The 21,972-nt window shown below is 46.2% G+C and overlaps 1 protein-coding gene across 1 annotated transcript in view; it reads left to right on the top strand.

Annotated features, from left to right (window-relative positions):
• STK4 (serine/threonine kinase 4) overlaps positions 1-13,538 on the top strand; it is a 94,622-nt gene extending 81,084 nt beyond the window's left edge. The window contains exon 11 of the mRNA XM_040248944.1: positions 9,232-13,538. Coding sequence (XP_040104878.1) covers positions 9,232-9,390 — 159 coding nt within the window. The 3' untranslated portion in view covers positions 9,391-13,538. The remainder of the gene's footprint in view (positions 1-9,231) is intronic.
• The last annotated feature ends 8,434 nt before the right edge of the window (positions 13,539-21,972 follow it).

The raw sequence follows: 21,972 nt of genomic DNA, 5'->3' as shown, positions 1-21,972 counted from the left end.
TATAGTTTGGCTTCCTTCAGTGTGCAGTCTATAAACCAATTTAGAGCCATTAAAAAAATTTATTTAGTTTAATTGGAGGATGATTACTTTACAGTATTGTAATGGTTTCTGCCATACATGAGTATGAATTGGCCCCCTCCCACCTCCCTTCCCACCTTATCCTACCAGGTTGTCACAGAGCACCAGCTTTGGGTACCCTACGTCATGCATCAAATTAGCATCAAACTCGCATTGGTTATCTGTTTTACATGGTAATGTATATGTCTCAATACACTCTGAAAGTAGAATTTTTCTTAAAAGAGCAGTGGTTAGCAGTCAAGACCAGCGTGGATTTTTCTGTCCATTTTCTCTTGTAACTTTACTGCAATCATGAGTGGATAAGCTGTTCGTTTTGATTTCAGCCTGCATTGATCAGTCTGGAGTAACTGACATAACCTTATTTAACACTCTTACATTATACTCAGGCTTATTTATTGATTCCACATTTTCAAAGCTTCTGCAAAGCCCAGTGTCTTACTAGTAATTGCTGGAACCCAGTAAAAAGTCAGTACCATTTTCATGCAAAAGCTTCAAGATTGAAAGATCTGTTTCTTTATTAAATATTCATTGAGAACTCTCTTATGCTGTCCTGACTCTCTGAAAATAGATGTAGTTCCCACTCTTAAACAGCTCCCACTTTAGTAAAAGAAAAAGGGAATTGGAGAGAGACATGAGTCGGGGGGTTGAGCTGGGCTGCAAGGTTGAATGGGCATTCCCTAAACTGAAGACAGAATTCTGTTCTGCAGAAGCCTGGAGGCATGAAAAACTATGGTACTTAAAGGAATTTTCAGTAGCTATTAGTGATACAGGAACTTATACATCCCTTCATTTACTCAACTTAATTTTATTAGCTCCCTGTACCTCAGGTGTGATAGTGACTTGAAATAAAATCTGCATTTCAGTTTTTAAAGTTCTACAATTCAGTTAGTGCCCCTTCTGTGCACAATAAATGTATAAAAAGACAAAGTCTTTCTCTCAGAGACATTGACCACAGGGATTCTTCCTTCTCTTAACTGGAGTACATGTTGTCTTGATAGAGACTGGGCTTGGCTTAGCTCTCAGCCAAGTAAGGGTTCATGTCCTAACCTGATCACTTACATTTATTGGTTCTGGGGTCAGGGAAGAAATTCCTGTATCTCCCTCAGTCTCAGTTTCCACCTCTGTAAAATGGATACTTATCCCATGGACTTGTCTGAGGCTCCCATGAGGTGATGCACATAAAGGGCTGAGCACATAGCACTCAGTTCAGAGCAGCTCTCGTTAGCAGTCATTGGGCACTTGCTCAGTGATGCCTCCTATTGTAGCTTGGTTCTGTGGCTTACCTGCCTTGTTTATTTCTGCTGCTTGTGTGAAGGGACCCTGCCATTATACTTTTTGTCCGTATACACCCTTCCTTGGTCATATCCCTCTATCACCTGCATTCCTGCCCAGTCCAAGCCAAGCACAAGTGTCTGACACAGAGCTGGTACTCACTACATCTTTATAAAGTTATAATGTTAAATATTAGCAATGCAGTACATCTTGAGATCCATTATTCTTTTATATTTGGGGTATGAAATTTCTTTTTGGGTTTTTGCTGTGAAAAGCCCCATTTATAAAGTCCGGGGAAAATCTGGGTTTGGTCAAAACCTGACTACCTTTGGCCAACAACTATTATAAAACTCACAGAACCAAACCAAACCAACAAGAAAAAAGCAGGTGCATTGTGATTTTCAGAGTAAGCTGTGCAAGTTCATGCCAGAACAGAGCTGGAATAAATTCTAAGCATGTGAAAGTACTACTTCAAAATTCCATTTTGTCATGGAAGTTTAAGGAAGACTTTGAGAAAATCACAAATAACTAAGAGAATGCAAGTACTATATACTATAGTAAAACCCCATTATTTAAAGAAACATTGTCTTTCTATTTTGTTATTGTTTAGTCTCTAAGTCATATCCACTCTTTGCCACCCCATGGACTGAAGCCCGCCAGACTTCTCGGTCCATGGAATCCAGGCAAGAATACTGGAGTGGGTTGCCAGTTCCTTCTCCAGGGGAATCTTCTTGATCCAGGGATCAAGCCTGGATCTCCTGTATTGCAGGCAGATTCTGTACCGCTGAGCCACCTGGAAAGCCCACTTTTTGTTTATACCATTTGTCAAATTAATCCTTCACTCGCACACACACAGTTGATACTGAGCCCTCTCTGAGTGGGAGGCTCTTTGGATGCAGTCTGCAGGTTATCTGAGGCCAATCTTCTGACCCCTGTCAAAGCTCTTGCCATTCTATCACCATCCCTGCGTGGAGCCGGATTTATTGGTCTCACCCAGGCTCAAAGTCTGCGTTTCATTCCAGGACTCTTCGTAAATGTCTTATACACGTGCAGTCATGTCTCCTTTGGCTAGAATTCTGGTAACAGTTCCATGTATTGATTCGAAGTCATCATAAACTCAGAATGGGATTGCAGAACTAATTTACTGGTAACAGTTTTGCCACTTTTCTTCCTTATTGGAGAGGCATGAGGAAGATTTTATATAAGGTGGAAGCGTGATTTGGCATGACAATAATTTGAATCGGAGGCAGTCACTTAAAATTCTCACAAGGCTTATTTAAGGAGCAAGATCTTTTGAAATTGAACGGCCCAGTGCTTGCTTAATCCACACAAGCTGCCATTTACTTGTCAGCATCCTTGCTCTTATGCATCACTATCTTCTCACTCACCTGCTGAGAGGTGACTGCATCATCCAAGAATCTTATCTTACTAAAGTCCCCAGTCTCCAGTCTTGAATCCACCCCTAGATGGAGACAAGGTCACATCAAGAAAGGCTACCTGTCTTTGGTGGATCTAAATCAGTGTCTTCAATGCCTTTTGCCTGATGTTTATGTGTTTTCTCTGTTGCACTTTGGCTAACCGTCTAGGGGAGGGTGTTAAAGATATGGAGTAGGGACTTCCCTAGCAGTCCAGTGGCTGAGACTCTGCACTCCCATTGCAGGAGGCCTGGGTTCCATCCCCGTCAGAGAACTAGATCCCACATGCCGCAATGATCGAAGACCCACGTTTCACAAATAAAACCCAGCACAATCCAATAAATAAATAAAATTTGGAGTGGCATCCTGATTGCTTCCTCCAACTTTTAGCCTCTGTCAAGCTTCCTTGTCATCTTGCACATTCCAAAGGTGTGTTCTTTCATGGTTCTTGGCCACAGTAAAACATCACCCGTACCAGGACATCAGCCTGACTTACCTGTCCTGAAAAGATGATGTGCTTGAGTTTCTTTTTTAGGGACATATTGTGACACCATTCTCGCGATAGATTTCTAAGGTGAGAGTTTCTAGTAGCCACAGAGGAGGACTTAGAAACAGGCCCACACCCTGTACCTTGGGTTGTGTGTTCACTATGGGCCTCATTGCAGAGGCAGGAAGGAACTCTGCCGTACATGCTGATATGCTCAGTTTAGCCTGACTCTGCTGATTCCAGTGACTCTGCTCATTGTCATTGTAATCTCTGTGACTTGTCGCGTGTGGTGAAACACCAGCCAGATCTTCTCGGTTGTTCTTGAGGCCACTTGTGCAACTGACATCAACACAGTGTCATTCAGAATCTCAGAGCTGCTAAGGCCGTTTGAGAAGAAGTCACTTCCCGTCAGCCTCATGGATGCGTCCTGATGCTTGGAAGCTGAGGACTTGGCTGTCCTCCGGCCCCAAAGAAACAAGCCAGGTCCATCTGATTTGGGGTTTCTCCCACAGAGTTTTGGCTTCCCAGGTGGTGCTAGTGGTAAAGAGCCTGTTTGCCAATGCTGGAGACATAAGAGACTTGGGTTCCATCCCTGGGTGAGGAAGATCCCCTGGAGGAGGGCATGGCAACCCACTCTAGTATTCTTGCCTGGAGAATCCCTTGGATAGAGGAGCCTAGCGGGCTGCAGTCCATTAGGGTCACAAAGAGTCAAACAGGACTGAAGCGACTTCACACGCATGCACGCATGCACCAAGCTCACTGGAGATGCGTCTGTGAGTGGGGTGTGTGTCCTGTGCCACACTGAGCTCATCAAGCTCAGTTCTTACAACAGCAGCCACTATTTCTTTTACTAACCTATTTGGTCCATTTTTTTTTTTTTAAAGATTTAACGTGGCAGCTCCCACTTGCCCTCTTTCTTTCCGTGTGCACCAGACACTATGTTCTGTACTTGACCGGCCCCTCTAAGCCTCACAGCTGCCCTCGGGAAAATCCTGTTGTCCTCCTTTGAAAAAGACAGGTGAGGCACGTAGCAGAGACTTGTCCGGGGCCGTCCAGCTCTCAAGGGCCACCTGACTCAAAGCCACTGCCCTTCCCCTAAACCCACCCACTCCTCCAGCAGCTGTTCTGGATGAGATGGTCAGAGAAGGCTTGCTCGAGTTCTCTGAGGAGTTCACCCCTGAGCTGAGGCCTAAAGGATAAGGAAGACCCGGGGACAAGCCATCCAGGCAGAAGGATCGTTAGCTGCATAGCCTTTGAGGCCAGAAAAATATATCTGACAATCTAAAATAAAGCTTAGCTAGAGGGTCCTGGGCAGCAGCAGGTAAGGAAGTTGGAGGGGACGATGGGCCAGAGGTGTAGAGCCATTGTAGACCCTGGTGAATTGTTGGATTTTTTTCTAAGTGTAGTAGGCAACATAAGGGCAGCTCATTTTTGTATTTTTGTTTGTGGCTAGGAGATGTTGCAGAGAAGGCAATGGCACCCCACTCCAGTACTCTTGCCTGGAAAATCCCATGGACGGAGGAGCCTGGTAGGCTGCAGTCCATGGGGTCGCTAAGAGTTGGGCACGACTGAGAGACTTCATTTTCACTTTTCACTTTCATGCATTGGAGAAGGAAATGGCAACCCACTCCAGTGTTCTTGCCTGGAGCATCCCAGGGACTGGGGAGCCTGGTGGGCTGCAGTCCATGGGGTCGCACAGAGTCGGACATGACTGAAGCGACTTAGCAGCAGCAGCAGCAGATGTTGGTGGCCTGAATTGAAGGGTTGAAGGCAGAGATGAAAGAAATGGTTGGATTTGAGTCTTACGAGTATTTCAGAGATCAAAGGATTGGATGTGCGCAGAGAGGTGGTGACAGAAAGGGGAGAATCAGGGATGATTTTGAGCATCTGGGAGGATGGGGGCACCATTCCAGAGACAGGGAAGACTGGGGAGGAAGGAGAAGAGGTTCGGAGGTGAGGGAAGGGTAGGTCTCAAGACTTTTGGTCTGGATGTGTTGAGGGGCTGAGATAGCTGGCAGGATCTGATTGGGGTGTGTGAGTCTGGAGTTCAGAGGAGAATTCTGGTCTAAAGGTAGAATTGTGGGGGTTGCAGGGTAGAAAGGAGATGCTAAATGGTGACCCTCCTTTTAGCCAGTGAGAACCCCTCAAGCTGCCTGTGTGATCAGTGTGAGCATTTACTCTCCTAGGATGCTGGCTGCCACAGAACTTTTACTTCAGGAAGCCCATTTGAAATTTATTTATGCCACCAAGGACCACGACAGTGAAATGCTATACTCGGAGCCATAAAGCCATTCTCTTGAGCTCATTTTCAGAAAAATCCGTATCTGGATGGTGTGACTGGCTGGGCGTGTTCTAATAGGTCAGGTGTAACTTTAAGCTCCCAGGGACTTAGAGCAGTCTGAAGCTGGCTGAAATAAAGTCAGGGTGTTTGTTGTTGCCCAAAGATTAGAATCAAGGGCAAAAGATCCCCAAAGACATTGGAAACCTAGACGCCTCAACCAGACACACGCACACCCACCCAGCCACCAATGACTGTGAGAATTTCACTGGCAGGAAAACGAGAAGGAAGATGTAGGGTCGGGCTTATCCCACTTGACGGCTTATAAGGAACACCGAAGAGCATCGTTAGCGTCTGAAGCCCTGCCCCACCCCTCCCAGGGGGCCTGAAGTAGCTCTGACTAGGGACACAGGAGTCTGCATTTTCAGCAAGTGATTCTGATGCAGGTGACCCATGGGTTGTACTTTGAGAAACAATGAATTTCAAAAGACCCTTTAAGATCATCTAGGCAGCCCTTTCTTACAGGCAAGGAAACTGAGGCCTAGAGGGAGGAGGGGCTCCCTAAAGTGGCAGGACAAGCTGGCAAGCCAGTGCAGTTCCATCAACTTTCTTTCTTTTCTTTTTCATTTCTTTTTAAAAGAATACTTGTTCGTTTTTATTTATTTATTTGGCTGCTCTGGGTCTTAAGTTACCATATGAGAAATCTTCATAGTTTGAGCATGTGGGATCTAGTTCCCTGACCAGGGGTTGAATCCAGGCCTCCTGCGTTGGGAGCTCAGTCTTAGCCCCTGGACCACCAGGGAAGTCCTACCACTGAGTTTTTATCTGAATGGATGGACCAGAAGTAAGCCTCCCACCCCAATTCCCAACTCCCCTCTCTTCACTGTATGTTTTTCTTTTATTTTTTGTATCACCGTCTAATCTGAGTTATTTACTAATTTACTATGTTATTTGCTGTATGTCTGTCTCTTTACTAAAATGTAAATTTCACAAGGGCAACGATTTGGGGAGTTTTTGTCTTTGTTTTCACTGAAGTGTCCTCTGTGCCTTGGACAGGGCCTAGCCTATAGTAGGTATTCAGTGAATGTTTGATAAATGGATGGATGAAACCTGTTTTATTAAACTATAAAGACTTGTTTTAACAGGAATTGTGGGAAAGCCCCAGCCCTTAGGCACTGTTAACGCAAAATAGAGTAGTACAGTTTCATTTTCACTTGTTTGACTGGTTTGGATCAGAGATTGTAGGAACAGCTTATTGATAAGAGATTTGTTGTTGTTTAGTCACCAAGTCATGATGGGAGGTTAGAGACTTTCTAATAATATTGTTAATAATGATAATATTAACAGCAACAAAAATTACAGTTATTAATAACATTGATAGCTACCATTTGTGACATGCTAACTATCCACCAGATACATGCGACAATGAAGTCCTGCACTGTGAGTGCCACACCTATTATGAACTCATCTAATTCTCATTTCAGCCCAAGGGTGGAGGAACTGGTATTATCTGTTTTCCAGAGGAGAAAAGTGAGGCTCAAAGAGGTCAAGTTATTTGTCCAAGGCGACACAGCCAGTGCAGAGTTAGGATCTGTCCTGAGCTGTTAGTAACATCCAGTTTTAGGTTTGAGGTGTCCTCTCTTTGGAGAAGGGCTCCAAAAAACAGCTAAAGACTAGGCAAGCATCGCTTTCTGGGGTGTCCCTGGGCCAAGAATACCAACCTCCGAGATGGTATAAAGCCACACAGGCTGGAAGCAAGATGGAGGTTTTCAGCCCGACTTTCCAGCATTCCCCCACCCTCTCGAGTCTTTTCATTCTCGCTTCACAAAGAACCTTTCGTCTTGAACTATGAGGCTTTTCTCACGTCTCAGACCACCTCCCTGAAGCGGGCCAAGGGACATTCCTGTGGTGACTGGTCATTAAGCCATTTCTGCCGAGGCCACTGGAGCGCTTCCCACTCCACCCTCTAAAGGGAGAGGGGACAGAAAGAGGTTCCTTCACCCACCTTTCGACCCCCCTCCCCTTCTGAGGCCTCAGGAAGGGGCCGGGGAAGCCGATGAGTCTATAAATCTCCTGTGACGCTTGAGTGAACCTTTTTTTCCTGAAACACGGCGCCTGTCAGCTGGCCGTGAGCTCACAGAATCTCTCGCCACCTGCTGTGGAGAATGTTGGCACTCATTCCCGCCCCTGCGCGCCTGGCCTGGCCTCGCTCTGATGCAGTGAACACTCCATACAGACGCCACGGCCACGAGGGCACGTGCCCAGCAGCTGCAGACACAGGTGGGAGATGGTGCCCCCCGGCCGTGGCCAGGAGCGTGTGTTGTCATACGCACTGCCATCTTGAAGCACATGGGGCTCCAGGTGCTGTGCCAGCAACCTAGCAACCCCGGTCTCATTTAATTCTTACAATAAACAGGGTGAGGCCCTGTGGTTCCACTTCCGTAGGTGAGGAACCCCGAAGAGACTGGTCACTGGCTGGAGTCCCACAGCATCTGCACAAGGCGGAACCATGTTTCCGACACAGGTTGAGTGGGTTCTCAAGCCCATGCTCTGCAAATCTGCCTTCTTCCAGTGCTGGTTAAGAGTAGGGACTCTGGGTTTGAATCTTGACTCTGCTACTTCTTTTTTTCCAAAGATTTTTTTGATGTGGACCTTTTTTTTTTTAAGCCTTTATTGAAGGTGTTATACTATTGCTTCTATTTTTATGTTTTGGTTTTTTAGTTGAGAAACATGGGATTCTAGCTCCCCCAACCAGGGATCGAACCCACACCCTACTACCTTGGAAGGCAAAGTCCCAACCCCTGGATGACCAGGAAAGTCCCTTGACTTTTCCACTTCTTGCCCATGAGACATTGGGCAGGTCATCAAGCCACCCTCTTCTTGGCTTGTTCATCTGTAATGTAGGGATAATAATACACTGAAATCACAGAATTGTCATGAGGATTGAATTAATGGATGTATAATATTAATATACTTCAAGCACTCAAGTGTCTGGTACGTGGAGAGCACTGGGGAAACGTTTGCCTTTGTTATTAACGTAGATATTAGGTCCTCTTTTTTTTCTCTCTCTGCCTGATGGAAACTTCATCTTAGAAGTTTCAGGGCTTCTCCAACTACCCCCCACCCCCCACCCGCACTCAGGGTTTGTGTCTGTATTCCTGAGACACAAGTCCTTACTTAGAGTGGTGCCCCCAGTAAATGCCAGCGAGGACCAGTGTGCCATTGCCAAGACAGTGTGTGGAGGCGGGATGGTGGGGAGAGCAGCTGTCCTCCTGGAGTAGCATCCAGGAGACATGGCCACCGTGCACACACCCATCTTATGGGTAGGATGAGAACTAGGAGGGAGCCGTTCTGCTGATTATATGCCAAGTTACTGTTATATTAGTGCCCTAACCATGAATCCAGTGTAATTAACTTACAAGAGAGAGGGGAGGTGAAAGTCTTATTCATTAGGTTCCTGGTCAAGGAACAGTAAATCAGAGATTAGCACTTAGAACCCTTTCCGAGGGGGATTTCCCTGGTGTTCCAGTGTTCAGAGCCAAGGGTGCTGGTCAGTCCCCGGTCAGGGAACTAAGATCCCACAAGCCAAGTGGCGCAGCCCCCTCCCCCCACCAAAAAGACGACCTCTTCCTAGGATAGGTTGTTTCCAGAAGCCACTGACCCGGGCCTTGTTGTGACTGTGCTGTCTGCCTCTCTCGTAGCTGAAGAGTTGGACAGTGGAAGACCTTCAGAAGAGGCTCCTGGCCCTGGACCCCATGATGGAGCAGGAGATTGAGGAGATCCGGCAGAAGTACCAGTCGAAGCGGCAGCCCATCCTGGACGCCATTGAGGCCAAGAAGCGGCGGCAGCAGAACTTCTGAGGGCGGCCCAGCCCCAGGCCGCCAGTGAACTCCGGCTCACTCGCCCCTCCAGCTCGCCTCCCTCGTCTCTCCAGAGCCCCCTCTGTGAACTCAGGAACCAAGAAGGTGCACCAGCAGCCAAGGCTGCAGAGCCAGTCAGCACGCCACCCCGCCGTGTGTATTTGAAGTGGACAGGTATATATCATTTCCCAGGACTCAGGTGGGCGCTTTGAACCTCAGACTTTCCCACCCCAGAACCAGAGACTCCTCGTCGAGTGAGAGCTGGGAAAGTGTCACGTGGTCTCTTTGTTTTTCTTCTCCCAGTAGCTTTCAGTGGTTCTTTCTGGAAGACTTTTTTTTTTAAAAATATAAATATGCACATATATATATAAATTATAACTAGATTCCCCACGTGGTGTGGTGGCATCTCTGTACAGGTACAGTTTTAAAACAGTTGCCTCTTTTCTGTAAGATGACGGTACTATGGAACACGAGGGCAGAGGACACCAGGAGGCTGTGGCGGCCCTCCACCCCCTGGAGCCAGCCTCCTCCACCCCCTGGAGCCGGCCTCACCCTCTGGCTGGGCTGTGCTGAACAGATGAAGTCGGGGTCAGTTCCTTCGCCACGCTTTCAGCCTTACGCGGGCCACCCCTGGCTTCCAGAGCTATTAGTGATGTCCTGGGAAAGACAGTTTGCATTGGCTTTCTGAGTCCCAGGAGAAGCCTGGCGCCCTCCTTGCGAGCTTGGCCTTTGCAGTCTCAACACCTTTCATCCACCTCCACTCTCCCAACTGCCTAGAGTCACAGCACAGACACTGCCCAGTGCCTTAAGAGGAGACGTGATCCAAGCGAGCGCACAAGCCTACCCGGAACTCCCGGCAAAGTGGGGCTGCATTCAGTCCGCAAAAGGCGAAAAGGCTTTCCAAGTTCTCGTCATTCACGTGAAGGTGACACCCGTGGCATTTTGCTCCATGTTCCTTACAGACAAGGGTAAGGGGCGTTGCTTTTGTGACCACATTCAAACATGTGACTCTTTTCTTTTTTCATTTTTCTGCTTGGAGTCTGGAAAGGGTAAATGAATATCAGACCAAGATTTGTCCTCCAGGAGACTCAACCCAGATGTGTAGGATGCCAAAGCTGGAAGGGACCATGTAGATATCATCTGGCCTGATGGCAGCCCAGAGCAGGGAAGTGACATGGCCCAAATCATGAAGCAAATGAAAGGAAGCACTGGGACTGGATGGTGGAGCCCTTCACTCCTGCTTCACTGGGCTAAGCAGCCCCTTCTCTGAAGGAAGACACTCACGTCCATTTTGGTAAGGTTCCAGGGAACCCTGCTAATGGGAGCTTGCCTGCCTTTGTCTCTTCAGTAGGCGACTGGCTGTGAAGAGATTCCCACAGGGAGCCAAGATCATTCCGTTTCAGCCATCCCACAAGCTCTACAGCATCTGCCAAGTAGCCCACGAGCATCCACAGGTAGACGCAGAGCCTAAAGCAGGCCGTAGGGTTTTGCAACAGACAGCACTGAGCCATCCCTCTGCAGCTTTGGCTCGAGGCCACGTGTCCCTTAGTCACATGGCCGAGAGCAGACAGTTGGGAAAGGCAACTGCCTTTTTATTTTTTAGAACCTCTTCCGCTCAGATAGGGGAGCCGTGACTGGGTCGCACCTAAGGATACTGTAATTTGACTCCATTGTTGCTCTTGCTGCCCAAACCTGGGAATCAGTGGAAAGTCAGGGATGTTCCTCTTCTGTGGCCAGATTCTGTTCTTTGCAGTGACAGCAAGTTATTGAAAAGGCAAGAGGCCATTGCTTGTCTGCAGGGCTTCGCCAGTTATGCAGCTACTTGGCAGATACAGAGAACAGAGGACAATTTGAGGATCCTGCTATAATAATAAAGGGCAGCTAGCAATCATGACCACTTACTATATGCCAGGCACTGAGCTAGGTAGGTAGGCTCTTTATGTCAGCTCCAACCTCCCCAATAACTCTGTGAATTAAGTATTTTATCTCCATTTCATAGAGGATGAAGCAAGTTCAGAGAGAAAAGTTCTTTCCGTAGGTGGTACACCTAGTAAGTGATAGAATCAGGATTCATAGCATCACCATGTGGGACCAGTATTTACAGGGAATAGGAAAACCACAAGTCTTTTTTAAAATTTTATTTTATTCACATATAGTTGATTTACAGTGTTTTTTTGGTTCTGCTGTTAGTGAAGTGACTCAGTTACACATGCTTTTTCATACGCTTTCCCACTGTATTTTATCGCAGGATATTGAATATAGTTCCCTGTGCTATACAGTGAGACCTTGTTGTTTATCCAACCAGCCTTCTTAAAAATGAAGTGACCGCTTTTCTTGCACAGACTAAAAAAACCCAGGCTCGCATTTTTAGGTTGGGAAACCACTGAATCAGTCAAGTCTGACAGTCAAGTGAGTTAAAAAACCAAGTATGGAGCCTGAATTTCCCTATACCATCTGCTGTGCTAATTAACAGTCCTGCCTCAGTTTCCCTCTCTCCCTCCCTCCCCCTCTCTCTCTTGTTTTTTTAAAGGATTTTGCACTTGGCCAGACAGGAGAGGAATGCCCATTTTCTCCCTTCCTAAGCTAGATCCAAGTAACAGAAGGTTCAGTTTTTCCCCATAAATATTCTCGGGTGATGAGCCTTGATCTGAAGTTTATTTTGTTCCAGCTCCTTGTGTGCGTCCACCATGCTGGTCCAAAAAGCGCATCGCTCTCCAGCTGAGCTAGACAGAGCCCTTTGGCCAGAAGTCAATTTATTTTGGATGAGACAGATTTTCTGACAAGGTGTGTTTGTTTTCTTATGCCAGGAAGGCAGAGAAGTCAATCCTAGCCATTTTTCTCCTTGGATACTAAATTCATGATAGGTCAGCTGGCTTCCTGTAGAGCCCTGAGCTTCAATCATTTGTGACTCCAGCTTCCACGGAACTCTGGGCCTCTCACTTGTTCTCCCCTAATAAACAATGACCCAGACCTAACGGTGTCTTTTAAAAATCTCAGATCCTCCAGGAATATCTTTATTGCTTCCTCATCAGTAAATTTTGCAGCAAATTTCTATTTTTATTTTTCCTTGTCTGTTCTCCCAGCCACCAGTTGATAGACAGATAGATGGACTGGTGGATAAATGTTTGGTGTGATGGATAAATAGATACATACAGACAGAACCAGTACTCTGAAGCAACTTAAGAACTATGGCCTTGATTCCTTGAAGCTGTAGGTTCTGATCCAGGAAACATTTACTTAGCACCTGCTGCCAGCAATTTATTATACCATTTCAAACTCAATAGCACTTACTGGTATCAGGAATGAGAGAGGTGACACCAGTATAGACCCTATAGATACTAAAAGGCTAGTAACAATTTTATGAACAACTTAAATATAACAGACAAATTCCTTGAAAGATGCAAAGTACCAGATCTCACTCAAGAAGAAGAAGATAGTCTGAACAGCCTCACATCTACTAAAACTTAATATCTCTGAGAGATACAGGTGTCTTTGTCCTCATTTTACGGAAAAGGAAACCGAGGCTCCGAGAGGTAAAGTCTGTTGCTCAAGGTCAGGTAACTAGAATACAGCAGAGCCAGAGTTCACATCCAGGTCTTTTCTTCCAGTGCCCTTTCTAGCATACCATGTTGCCTCTAAAGACTGCAGCTCCTTTTTTTTTACCTGAAAATTGTTCCTGCCCAGTGCACATCCTGTCATCCCATCCTTTCTTAAGCACTGTGTCTGTGTTTTCATCAGGATTATAGTCATTGTATTTGGAATTGATGTACTTTTTTTGTGTTTGAGGGGGGGGGAAGAAAATCTCTTCCACCAGCTTGCACTCGGACCAACTTGGAAAAAAAAAAAAGCTTAAATGCTGTTGCAGACGTACAACTTAAAAATGTGAAGTTTGTAGCTTTAACTTTTTGTAACAAAAACTAATAACACTGGCTTAAGTGCTGACTTGAAATGCTATTTTATAAAGTTTGGATGTACATAATCGATTGAGGTCAGCAGTTTGTATATGTATGAGACAATAGCTTCCTCCATTGCTCTTTTTTTTTTTCCTTAAATTGAGATGCTTCCTATGTGCTTTTATGTTAGAATTGTTCTCCCTCCTTCCTCCACTTTGTCACGTTTGTTTTAAATAAACTGTCCTTTGGACCAGAGACTGTTCTCTTTTTAAAAAACAACATCCTCCATCTGTAGCCTTGATGATGGTATTGTGAACCATTGACTCTGTGCTGTGTTTATTCTAGAATCCAATGCCAGGGGAGAGGCAGGTGGCGTAGGGAGTAAATTTTTGTTGGACACCTGCTACGTGCCAGGTACTGAGCTGGTTGTCAGGGGTTTAAAGATGGAACCAGACACAGCTCTGGCAGGCCACTCGGGGGGCCAGTCGAGCCCACAAGCAAACAACGTTGAAAATATTATGGCAGAAGGAAGTACACAGCCTGCAGACACAGGAGGAAGGAGAAACAGTCAGTTCTTCTGGGATGTCCAAGGAAGCTTTTCTGGAGGAGGTAATAACATCCTGAACTTACTAATACAAAATGAAAAAGGGGATTTCTCAGGTGATCCAGAGGTTAAGACTCCATGCTTCCACTGCAGGGGGCATGAGTGATTCCTAGTTGGGGAACTAAGATCCTACATGCCCCAGAGCAACTAAGCAACTTCTCTCTAGTTAGAAAAGCCTGTGCACCTTGACCAAGAGCCCATGTGCTGCAACTAAGACTTGATGCAGACAAAAAAAAATTTTTTTTTCATTAAAAAAAAAGATAAAGCAGAGCAATAAGGTTGAGAGCAGTGTGTGTGTGGTGATGGGGGAAATACAGCTCTACACAGAGTGATCTGTGCCTGCCCTGGAAAAGATGACTTTTGAAATGAATAACAAGAAGCCAGCCAGGTGGAAGGCATGGACAATACCCATTCCAACCTGAAGGAACAACAAGAACTAACGCCCAGAGGCAAGAACAAAAGTTTGACTTGCTAGAAGGACAGTCACTGTTCCTGGAATAGAGTGTTTGAAGGACAGAGTAGGTGGCAGTGAGGTCAGAGGGGTGAGACAGGGGCATGCAGGGCCATGTGGTCTATGGGATGGGGTTTGGATGTTTATTCCTGATAAGATGGAGGCCATCAGAGGGTCACTATCCAGCCCCATGCACGTGTATGGGGTAGCTACTCTTTATCCCTCAGCATTTGTCTCAGCCAGCATCCTGCTTTGATGAATGATGTAACTGAGGCCCCAGATTCAGCCACATTGATTCTGAACTCAAATTCGGGTTTCTTGACCCCAGCTGGGGCCTCAAGTAGAAGAATGAGCCTGACTTGTGATCTCTGGACATGCAGCTACTTCCTTTCCTAGTGCCCTCTGTGCAGAGTTGCTTTACTAAGGAGAACACGAGCTCTGAAGGGGATTGCTGAGCTCTCTTTCCTAAGTATATTTTGAGGGTTAATATGTTACAGTATCAGGCATTTTCACATGTATTATCTCACTTGATATTAATACTCTGAGTTGTAGGAGTTTATTAGATCAAGACAAGTGAAGAACAGGCTCAGAGAGGCAAAAAAAAAATCCAACTAAGATCACACAAAGAAAAAATCCAGCTAAGATCAATGCAAAGAAATAGAGGAAAACAACAGAATGGGAAAGACTAGAGATCTCTTCAAGAAAATTAGAGATACCAAGGGAACATTTCATGCAAAGATGGGCTTGATAAAGGACAGAAATTGTATGGACCTAACAGAAGCAGAAGATATTAAGAAGAAGTGGCAAGAATACACGGAAGAACTATACAAAAAAGATCTTCACAACCCAGATAATCACGATGGTGTGATCACTCACCTAGAGCCAGACATCCTGGAACTTGAAGTCAAGTGGGCCTTAGAAAGCATCACTACGAACAAAGCTAGTGGAGGTGATGGAATTCCAGTGGAGCTATTTCAAATCCTGAAAGATGATGCTGTGAAAGTGCTGCACTCAATATGCCAGCAAATTTGGAAAACTCAGCAGGGGCCACAGGACTGGAAAAGTTCAGTTTTCATTCCAATCCCAAAGAAAGGCAATGCCAAAGAATGCTCAAACTACCACACAATTGCACTCATCTCACACGCTAGTAAAGTAATGCTCAAAATTCTCCAAGCCAGGCTTCAGCAATACGTGAACCGTGAACTTCCAGATGTTCAAGCTGGTTTTAGAAAAGGCAGAGGAACCAGAGATCAAATTGCCAACATCTGCTGGATCATGGAAAAAGCAAGAGAGTTCCAGAAAAACATCTATTTCTGCTTTATTGATTATGCCAAAGCCTTTGACTGTGTGGATCAGAATAAACTGGAAAATTTTGAAAGAGATGGGAATCCCAGACCACCTGACTTGCCTCTTGAGAAATCTATATGCAGGTCAGGAAGCAACAGTTAGAACTGGACATGGAACAACAGACTGGTTCCAAATAGGAAAAGGAGTACGTCAAGGCTGTATATTGTCACCCTGCTTATTTAACTTATATGCAGAGTACATCATGAGAAACGCTGGGTTGGAAGAAGCACAAGCTGGAATCAAGCTTGCCGGGAGAAATGTCAATAACCTCAGATATGCAGATGACACCACCCTTATGGCAGAAAGTGAAGTGGAACTAAAAAGCCTCTTGATGAAAGTGAAAGAGGAGAGTGAAAAAGTTGGCTTAAAGCTCAACATTCAGAAAACAAAGATGGCATCTGATCCCATCACTTCATGGGAAATAGATGGGGAAACAGTGTCAGACTTTATTTTGGGGGGCTCCAAAATCACTGCAGATGGTGACTGCAGCCATGAAATTAAAAGATGCTTATTCCTTAGAAGGAAAGTTACCACCAACCTAGATAGCATATTGAAAAGCAGAGACATTACTTTGCCAACAAAGGTCCACCTAGTCAAGGCTATGGTTTTTCCAGTAGTCATGTATGGATGTGAGAGTTGGACTGTGAAGAAGGCTGAGTGCCGAAGAATTGATGCTTTTGAACTGTGGTGTTGGAGAAGACTCTTGAGAGTCCCATAGACTGCAAGGAGATCCAACCAGTCCATTCTAAAGGAGATCAGTCCTAGGTATTCTTTGGAAGGAATGATGCTAAAGCTGAAACTCCAGTACTTTGGCCACCTCATGCGAAGAGTTGACCCATTGGAAAAGACTCTGATGCTGGGAGGGATTGGGGGCAGGAGGAGAAGGGGACGACAGAGGATGAGATGGCTGGATGGCATCACCAACTCAATGGACATGAGTTTGAGTGAACTCCGGGAGTTGGTGATGGACAGGGAGGCCTGGCGTGCTGCAGTTCATGGGTTGCAAAGAGTCGGACATGACTGAGCGACTGAACTGAACTGAAGATCACACAGCTCCTAGTAGAAGAGATTCAAGCCCAAGGCTCTTTGGTCCCAGAGCCCATATTCTTTACTCTGAACCACATGGTAATGCTCAGTCTCCCATCACATACAAATAATTTTCATACCTTCCCACCTGAGAACAAGCCAACACAGGAAAGTAGAACAGGGAGAGAGGAGCTGGTGACCTCAGTTGAACCTCTGGAACCCCTGTACTTAGGACACCTTGTTGGGTTTCTGTAACTCTTAACTGAAAGAGCTTTACCAATCCGAGAAGGGAGGAAGAACTGGGCTTTGGCTACCAACCCAGTTGGAGGTTGACCCTGAGATGGGCTTCTTGGAGACTAACAGGTCCCATCCAAGGTCATGCAACTGGTAAGTGGCGGAGCCAATATCTGAACCAGATCTGACTCCAAGACCAAGCTGTGCCCAGTCCCTCCCCAATGCTTGGATTTCCTGAAGGTTCTGAACCTATTCCTTTGGAACAAGAGTACCAGTCAACACCTGTCCTTGTCCTTCTCCTCGTTTCCAGCAGTCATGATTCTGAAAGACACTGTCCTTTTCATCTCAAAGGCTCCTGCCATATGAGGTTAGCTTCTCAGCTTATTAAAACTTTCTGGAAAATTCTTTCTACACTCAGGCACAGGACTTGGTTGGCCTGAAATAAGAAGGCTGGTAGTCATCAAGGACCATCCCAGCCAGCACCTAAGCACAGCGTCCAGAATCCAGAGGAAAGAAGAAATTCATAACAGGACCCACATTTCAAAGTCACTTCCTTCAGCAATCCCTGGGGAGTTAAGTTTGGCAGAGAAAGTGATGACAGTGGGATGTGATGCCAGGTGAGAACACTGCAGTATTAGGAAGCCCGAGTCTGAATCCCTGATTCACTGCTCTTTTGTATTCACTACTTCTTGACTATGACTAGTTTCCTGAATCTGCCCAATAATGATTACACTATTTTGTTACCGTTGCTGCTTTCCTGCAGGGTTATTGTGAGAAGTATATGAGATAAAGGATGTGAAATCACTTTAACTGTAGTCTGCCAGACACCTGAAGGGTGGTTATTATTAGTCAATCAGAAGTGAAGTCGCTCAGTTGTGTCTGACTCTTTGTGACCCCATCGACTGTAGCCTACCAGGCTCCTCCGTGGGATTTTCCAGGCAAGAGTACTGGAGTGGGTTGCCATTTCCTTCTCCAGGGGATCTTCCCAACCCAGGGATCGGACCAGGTCTCCTGCATTGTAGACAGACGCTTTACCGTCTGAGCCACCAGGGATGATCTTTACTCTTGAGAGCCTCAAAAAGTACCTGATGAGTCAACCAGCTTCCCTTCCACCTCCACTTTCCAGTATGAACACAGTGTGTGTGTGTGTGTTAGTCGCTCAGTTGTGTCCAACTCTTTATGACCCTGGACTGTAGCCCACCAGGCTCTTCTGTCCATGAGAGTCTCCAGGCAAGAATAATGGAGTGGGTAGCCATTTCTCTTCTCCAGGGGATCTTCCCAACCCAGGGATTGAACCTGGGTCTGCTGCATTGCAGGCAGATTCTTTACCATCTGCGCCACCAGGAAAGCCCGTGAACACCCTGCTTGGTCCTTATTTGAGCTAAGAAGCTCATCTCCACACAAACAAACTCAAGTGTGACTGTGGACCTCCCTGGGTCTTTGTTTTCTGATCTGTAATAGATTGAGGATGCAGCCCTGACTTAAGCCACTGTGATAGTTACAGATTGCCACCCAACACCCAGGCTTGAGTTTTTATTGATGGAATGAAGCACACACAACTAACCGGGAGGAAGGACTCCGGCATGAGTGGAATGTGAACATTTCTCTTGCAGAAGGACTTGTGGCCATTTTCCAGGGTAACTGGGTGTGGAAGAAAGGGAAAGACCCAAATCTTTGAGGGAACTTTGAATGAAGACTTCGAGCTATTACCAATTTTGGGGGACCCAGAGGACCACTGTAGGTCCACCAATCATGTGAAAAACCATGTTTTGACCTTGGTCCCTGTCACTGGAGGTCTAGTGGGATCCCACAGCTATCCTGTATCTTCAGTTTCGGAGTGATAGCTGGAAAAGATCCCTACATTGGCTCCCAGACCCATGGAGGCCATTATGATACAAAAGGCCAATAGAATTCAATTAACTGTTTCAAAACAGAGAACTCAACAGAGATCCCACATCTTTAGGGAGGCTGAAAGATTACTGCTTCTACCAAAACTCCTGCAGGGTGATGACTCCTATCAAAACACCATTAGAGGACTTCCCTGGTGGTCCAATGTTTAAGATTTCTTGCTCCCAATGCAGGGGGCCTGGGTTTGATCCTTGGTCAAAGAACTAGATCCCACATACTGCAACTAAGACCCAGCATAGCCACAAAGAATTTTTAAAGGATGAGATAATAAAATTAAACAATTTTAAAACAAAACAAACAACAAAACCGTTATTTTCCCCTGTGTGGTGCAAAATTAGAAGAGTCTTAGAAAATGACATTAATCAAGTGGCAATTCCCATCTTCCTTCTGTGTTAGAAACATGCTCCTAATTACAGTCCCTGGAGCTAATATACATCTAAGGGAATATGACCCTGCTCACACTCTGATTTTGGATTTCTGGCTCCCAGAACCGTGAGAGAATAAATTTCTGTTGTTTCAAGTTTGTAGAAATTTGAAGCCACCAGAAACTAATACACCTTCCAATAAATTAAGTATCATTTTAAGGAAGTCAGTTTCTCTTGCTTGCAAACAAAGAACTCTAATTGTAACTGTTGTTCATCATTTCAATTATTTACTCTAATGAATTATGCTTTCTGACTAAGTAATCAGCTGGATTCCTGTTCCTATCACTTATGTGCTAAGTCAATTCAGTCCTGACTGTTTGCACCCCTATGGACTGTGACCTGCCAGGCTCCTCTGTCCATGGGGATTCTCCAGGCAAGAATACTGGAGTGGGTTTCCATCCTCTTCTCTGGGGGATCTTCCTGACCCAGGGATTGAACCCACATCTCTTATGTCTCCTGCACTGGCAGGCAGGTTCTCTACCACTAGCACCACCATCGCTTATAAACTGTGCCTCATTGAAGACCAGAACCAGAGATTGCAGATTCTGAGTCACTCCACGTCACCCTCCGTGACCAGTCATCCAGAAAGCACACCAGGCAGCCAGCTTCACACAGGCAGACACAGGCCCCTGGACCCAGACTCTTTATTTGCATCATGGTTTTCACTGATATACAGGAGTGGGAGTAATTTGTTGCTTTTCTGCCAGGACCACATGCAGCCTCGTGATGGATGCAGGCCAGACGATGCTTCCCTGAGCTTTCCTCAAACCCACTCTAGGGACTCAAAGGCTGGAAGCTATCTGGCTCCTTGGTATGTTCAGCAAGACCGTAAGGGTGGTGCATGCAGCCCTTCAGGTCTCTGTGTCCTGACCTGGGCAGAGCCGGGCTAGGAATTATGTGAGTGTGTAGGAGGGCTGGTGTGTGTGTGGTGAATTCATAGGCAGCCCCTTGGCTTGGCTCCAGTCTCTGCTCCAATCTGGAGACTCAGAATCCACTCACCTGTGGGGGCCGCCTGTGTACTAGGCCCTGTGTGGGACCCAAGGCCTTCGCATATGCTGTTCCCTCTGCTTGAAACATGCTTCCAGGCATCCCATTGCCTGATTTGGTATTTATCCTTATGATGGGGTGACCACTTGCTCAGAAAAGTCTCCTCTGACCTTCTTGGTTAATGGTCCCTGCTCCCTTACAGGCTTACAGTCCCCTTTACTTCATAAAATGATTACATATTTATGTGATTACTGGATTAAAATCCACTTCCTCCACTAGTCTATAAGCTTCATGAGTGTAGGGATATATATTTTGCTCCCCATTGTATCTCTGGAACCTAGTAAGCAGTTAATAATTCAAAAGCCAGGTGGGTGACGCAGATCTGAGAAGTGGTGGGGCTGATACAGTGGCGCCTGTGTGTATGAGGAGATGCATGGGAAGCAGGGGTGGCTATGGGGAACTGGAGAGCGTGTGCCTGCCCCAACGATGTCTGAATTAAAAAATACACTAAAAATACTGTTCGGCCAAACAAAACACATCTACAGGCCACACGTGTAGTCCCAGCTTATGTCCCTTCCAAAAGGTATTGGTTGAATGAGTGAGAAAAGAATCTATAAGGAAATCATTTTTAAATCCTCAAAAAGCAAGGAGGAGGGAGGCAGAACCTCCTTTACGATCTCAATTTCTCCCTCTTTCTTGAGGACAAGGTCTCTATTTCTTTCTCCTCAGCGCCCAGCATCCTGTGGACTGTACAAATCGGTCAATCCATTCAACGTTGACAAAACACCTGCTCCAAACCAAGCTGGGTTCAATCAGACAGCGTCTTCCATCTTGGAGCTCAGTGTAGGGGAAAGACAGGGCCATAGTCCAGCCATGGTGGTCCTGTGTTGGCTCTCCTAGCCACAGTATGTGGAAAGGGCTGTGGGAACCCTTCCCTCTCAACTTTCTCGGCAAGTAGAGAGGGGATTCAGCAGGTGAATATAAGAGATACGGTCCCAGAAAAGAGGAGAGCTGGACCTGGCCAAAAGGGACAGGAGGCTCAAGCATTGCCTAGCTGGTGACCCAAGGTAAGGCTGGAGGTCTGTATCACGGGAAGAAGGGAACTGCCAAGGTCAGTCTAGGGGCATCTGGGAAGGGGAGACAGATGTCCAGGCACAGCAGCTCCTTGCCATCAACACTTCAGAGCTGAGCTGGCTCTAAATCAATGCCACCCCTGCCCCATTTGGCTTTCATCTCCCTCTGGGGCACAGACTGTGACCAGCTGATAAATGGGCTGTGACATGGAGATGGAGCAACCCTAGCACAGCTGGGTCTAGACTTCAGGCCTCAGGCTGGGGCCCCTTCAGATTGTCTGTATCTTAAGCCAGGGAGGAGTCCTGGGAGGAAGCCTCAGGACTATTGCTTAGCAAGTCTTACCCATCCACTGAGGAGGCAGCCTCCTAGTCCTTCTTCCCAGACCTCATCTTTGAGACCTAATTCTTGTTGGAAGGTCCTGGGAAAGAACCACAGATGAGGTCCAGGGATTCTACATCTGAATCCCCTGTCTGGTCCTTTCCCTAGCTTTAACAGAAGTGTCTAACCCTATGAACCAACTCTGGGGGCCCATGAACCATCCAAAACCACCTACAAACTTCGTGAGGGTAGAAGAAAGACCAGAGCAAGAAATATTGGCCTTGGCAGATCAACAAGCTGGGATTCCAACCTTGG

The sequence above is a fragment of the Oryx dammah genome, unplaced genomic scaffold (assembly GCF_014754425.2).
Source record: "Oryx dammah isolate SB20612 unplaced genomic scaffold, SCBI_Odam_1.1 HiC_scaffold_10, whole genome shotgun sequence".
NCBI lineage: Eukaryota > Metazoa > Chordata > Mammalia > Artiodactyla > Bovidae > Oryx > Oryx dammah.
This window is presented reverse-complemented; position numbering and strand designations above follow the sequence as displayed.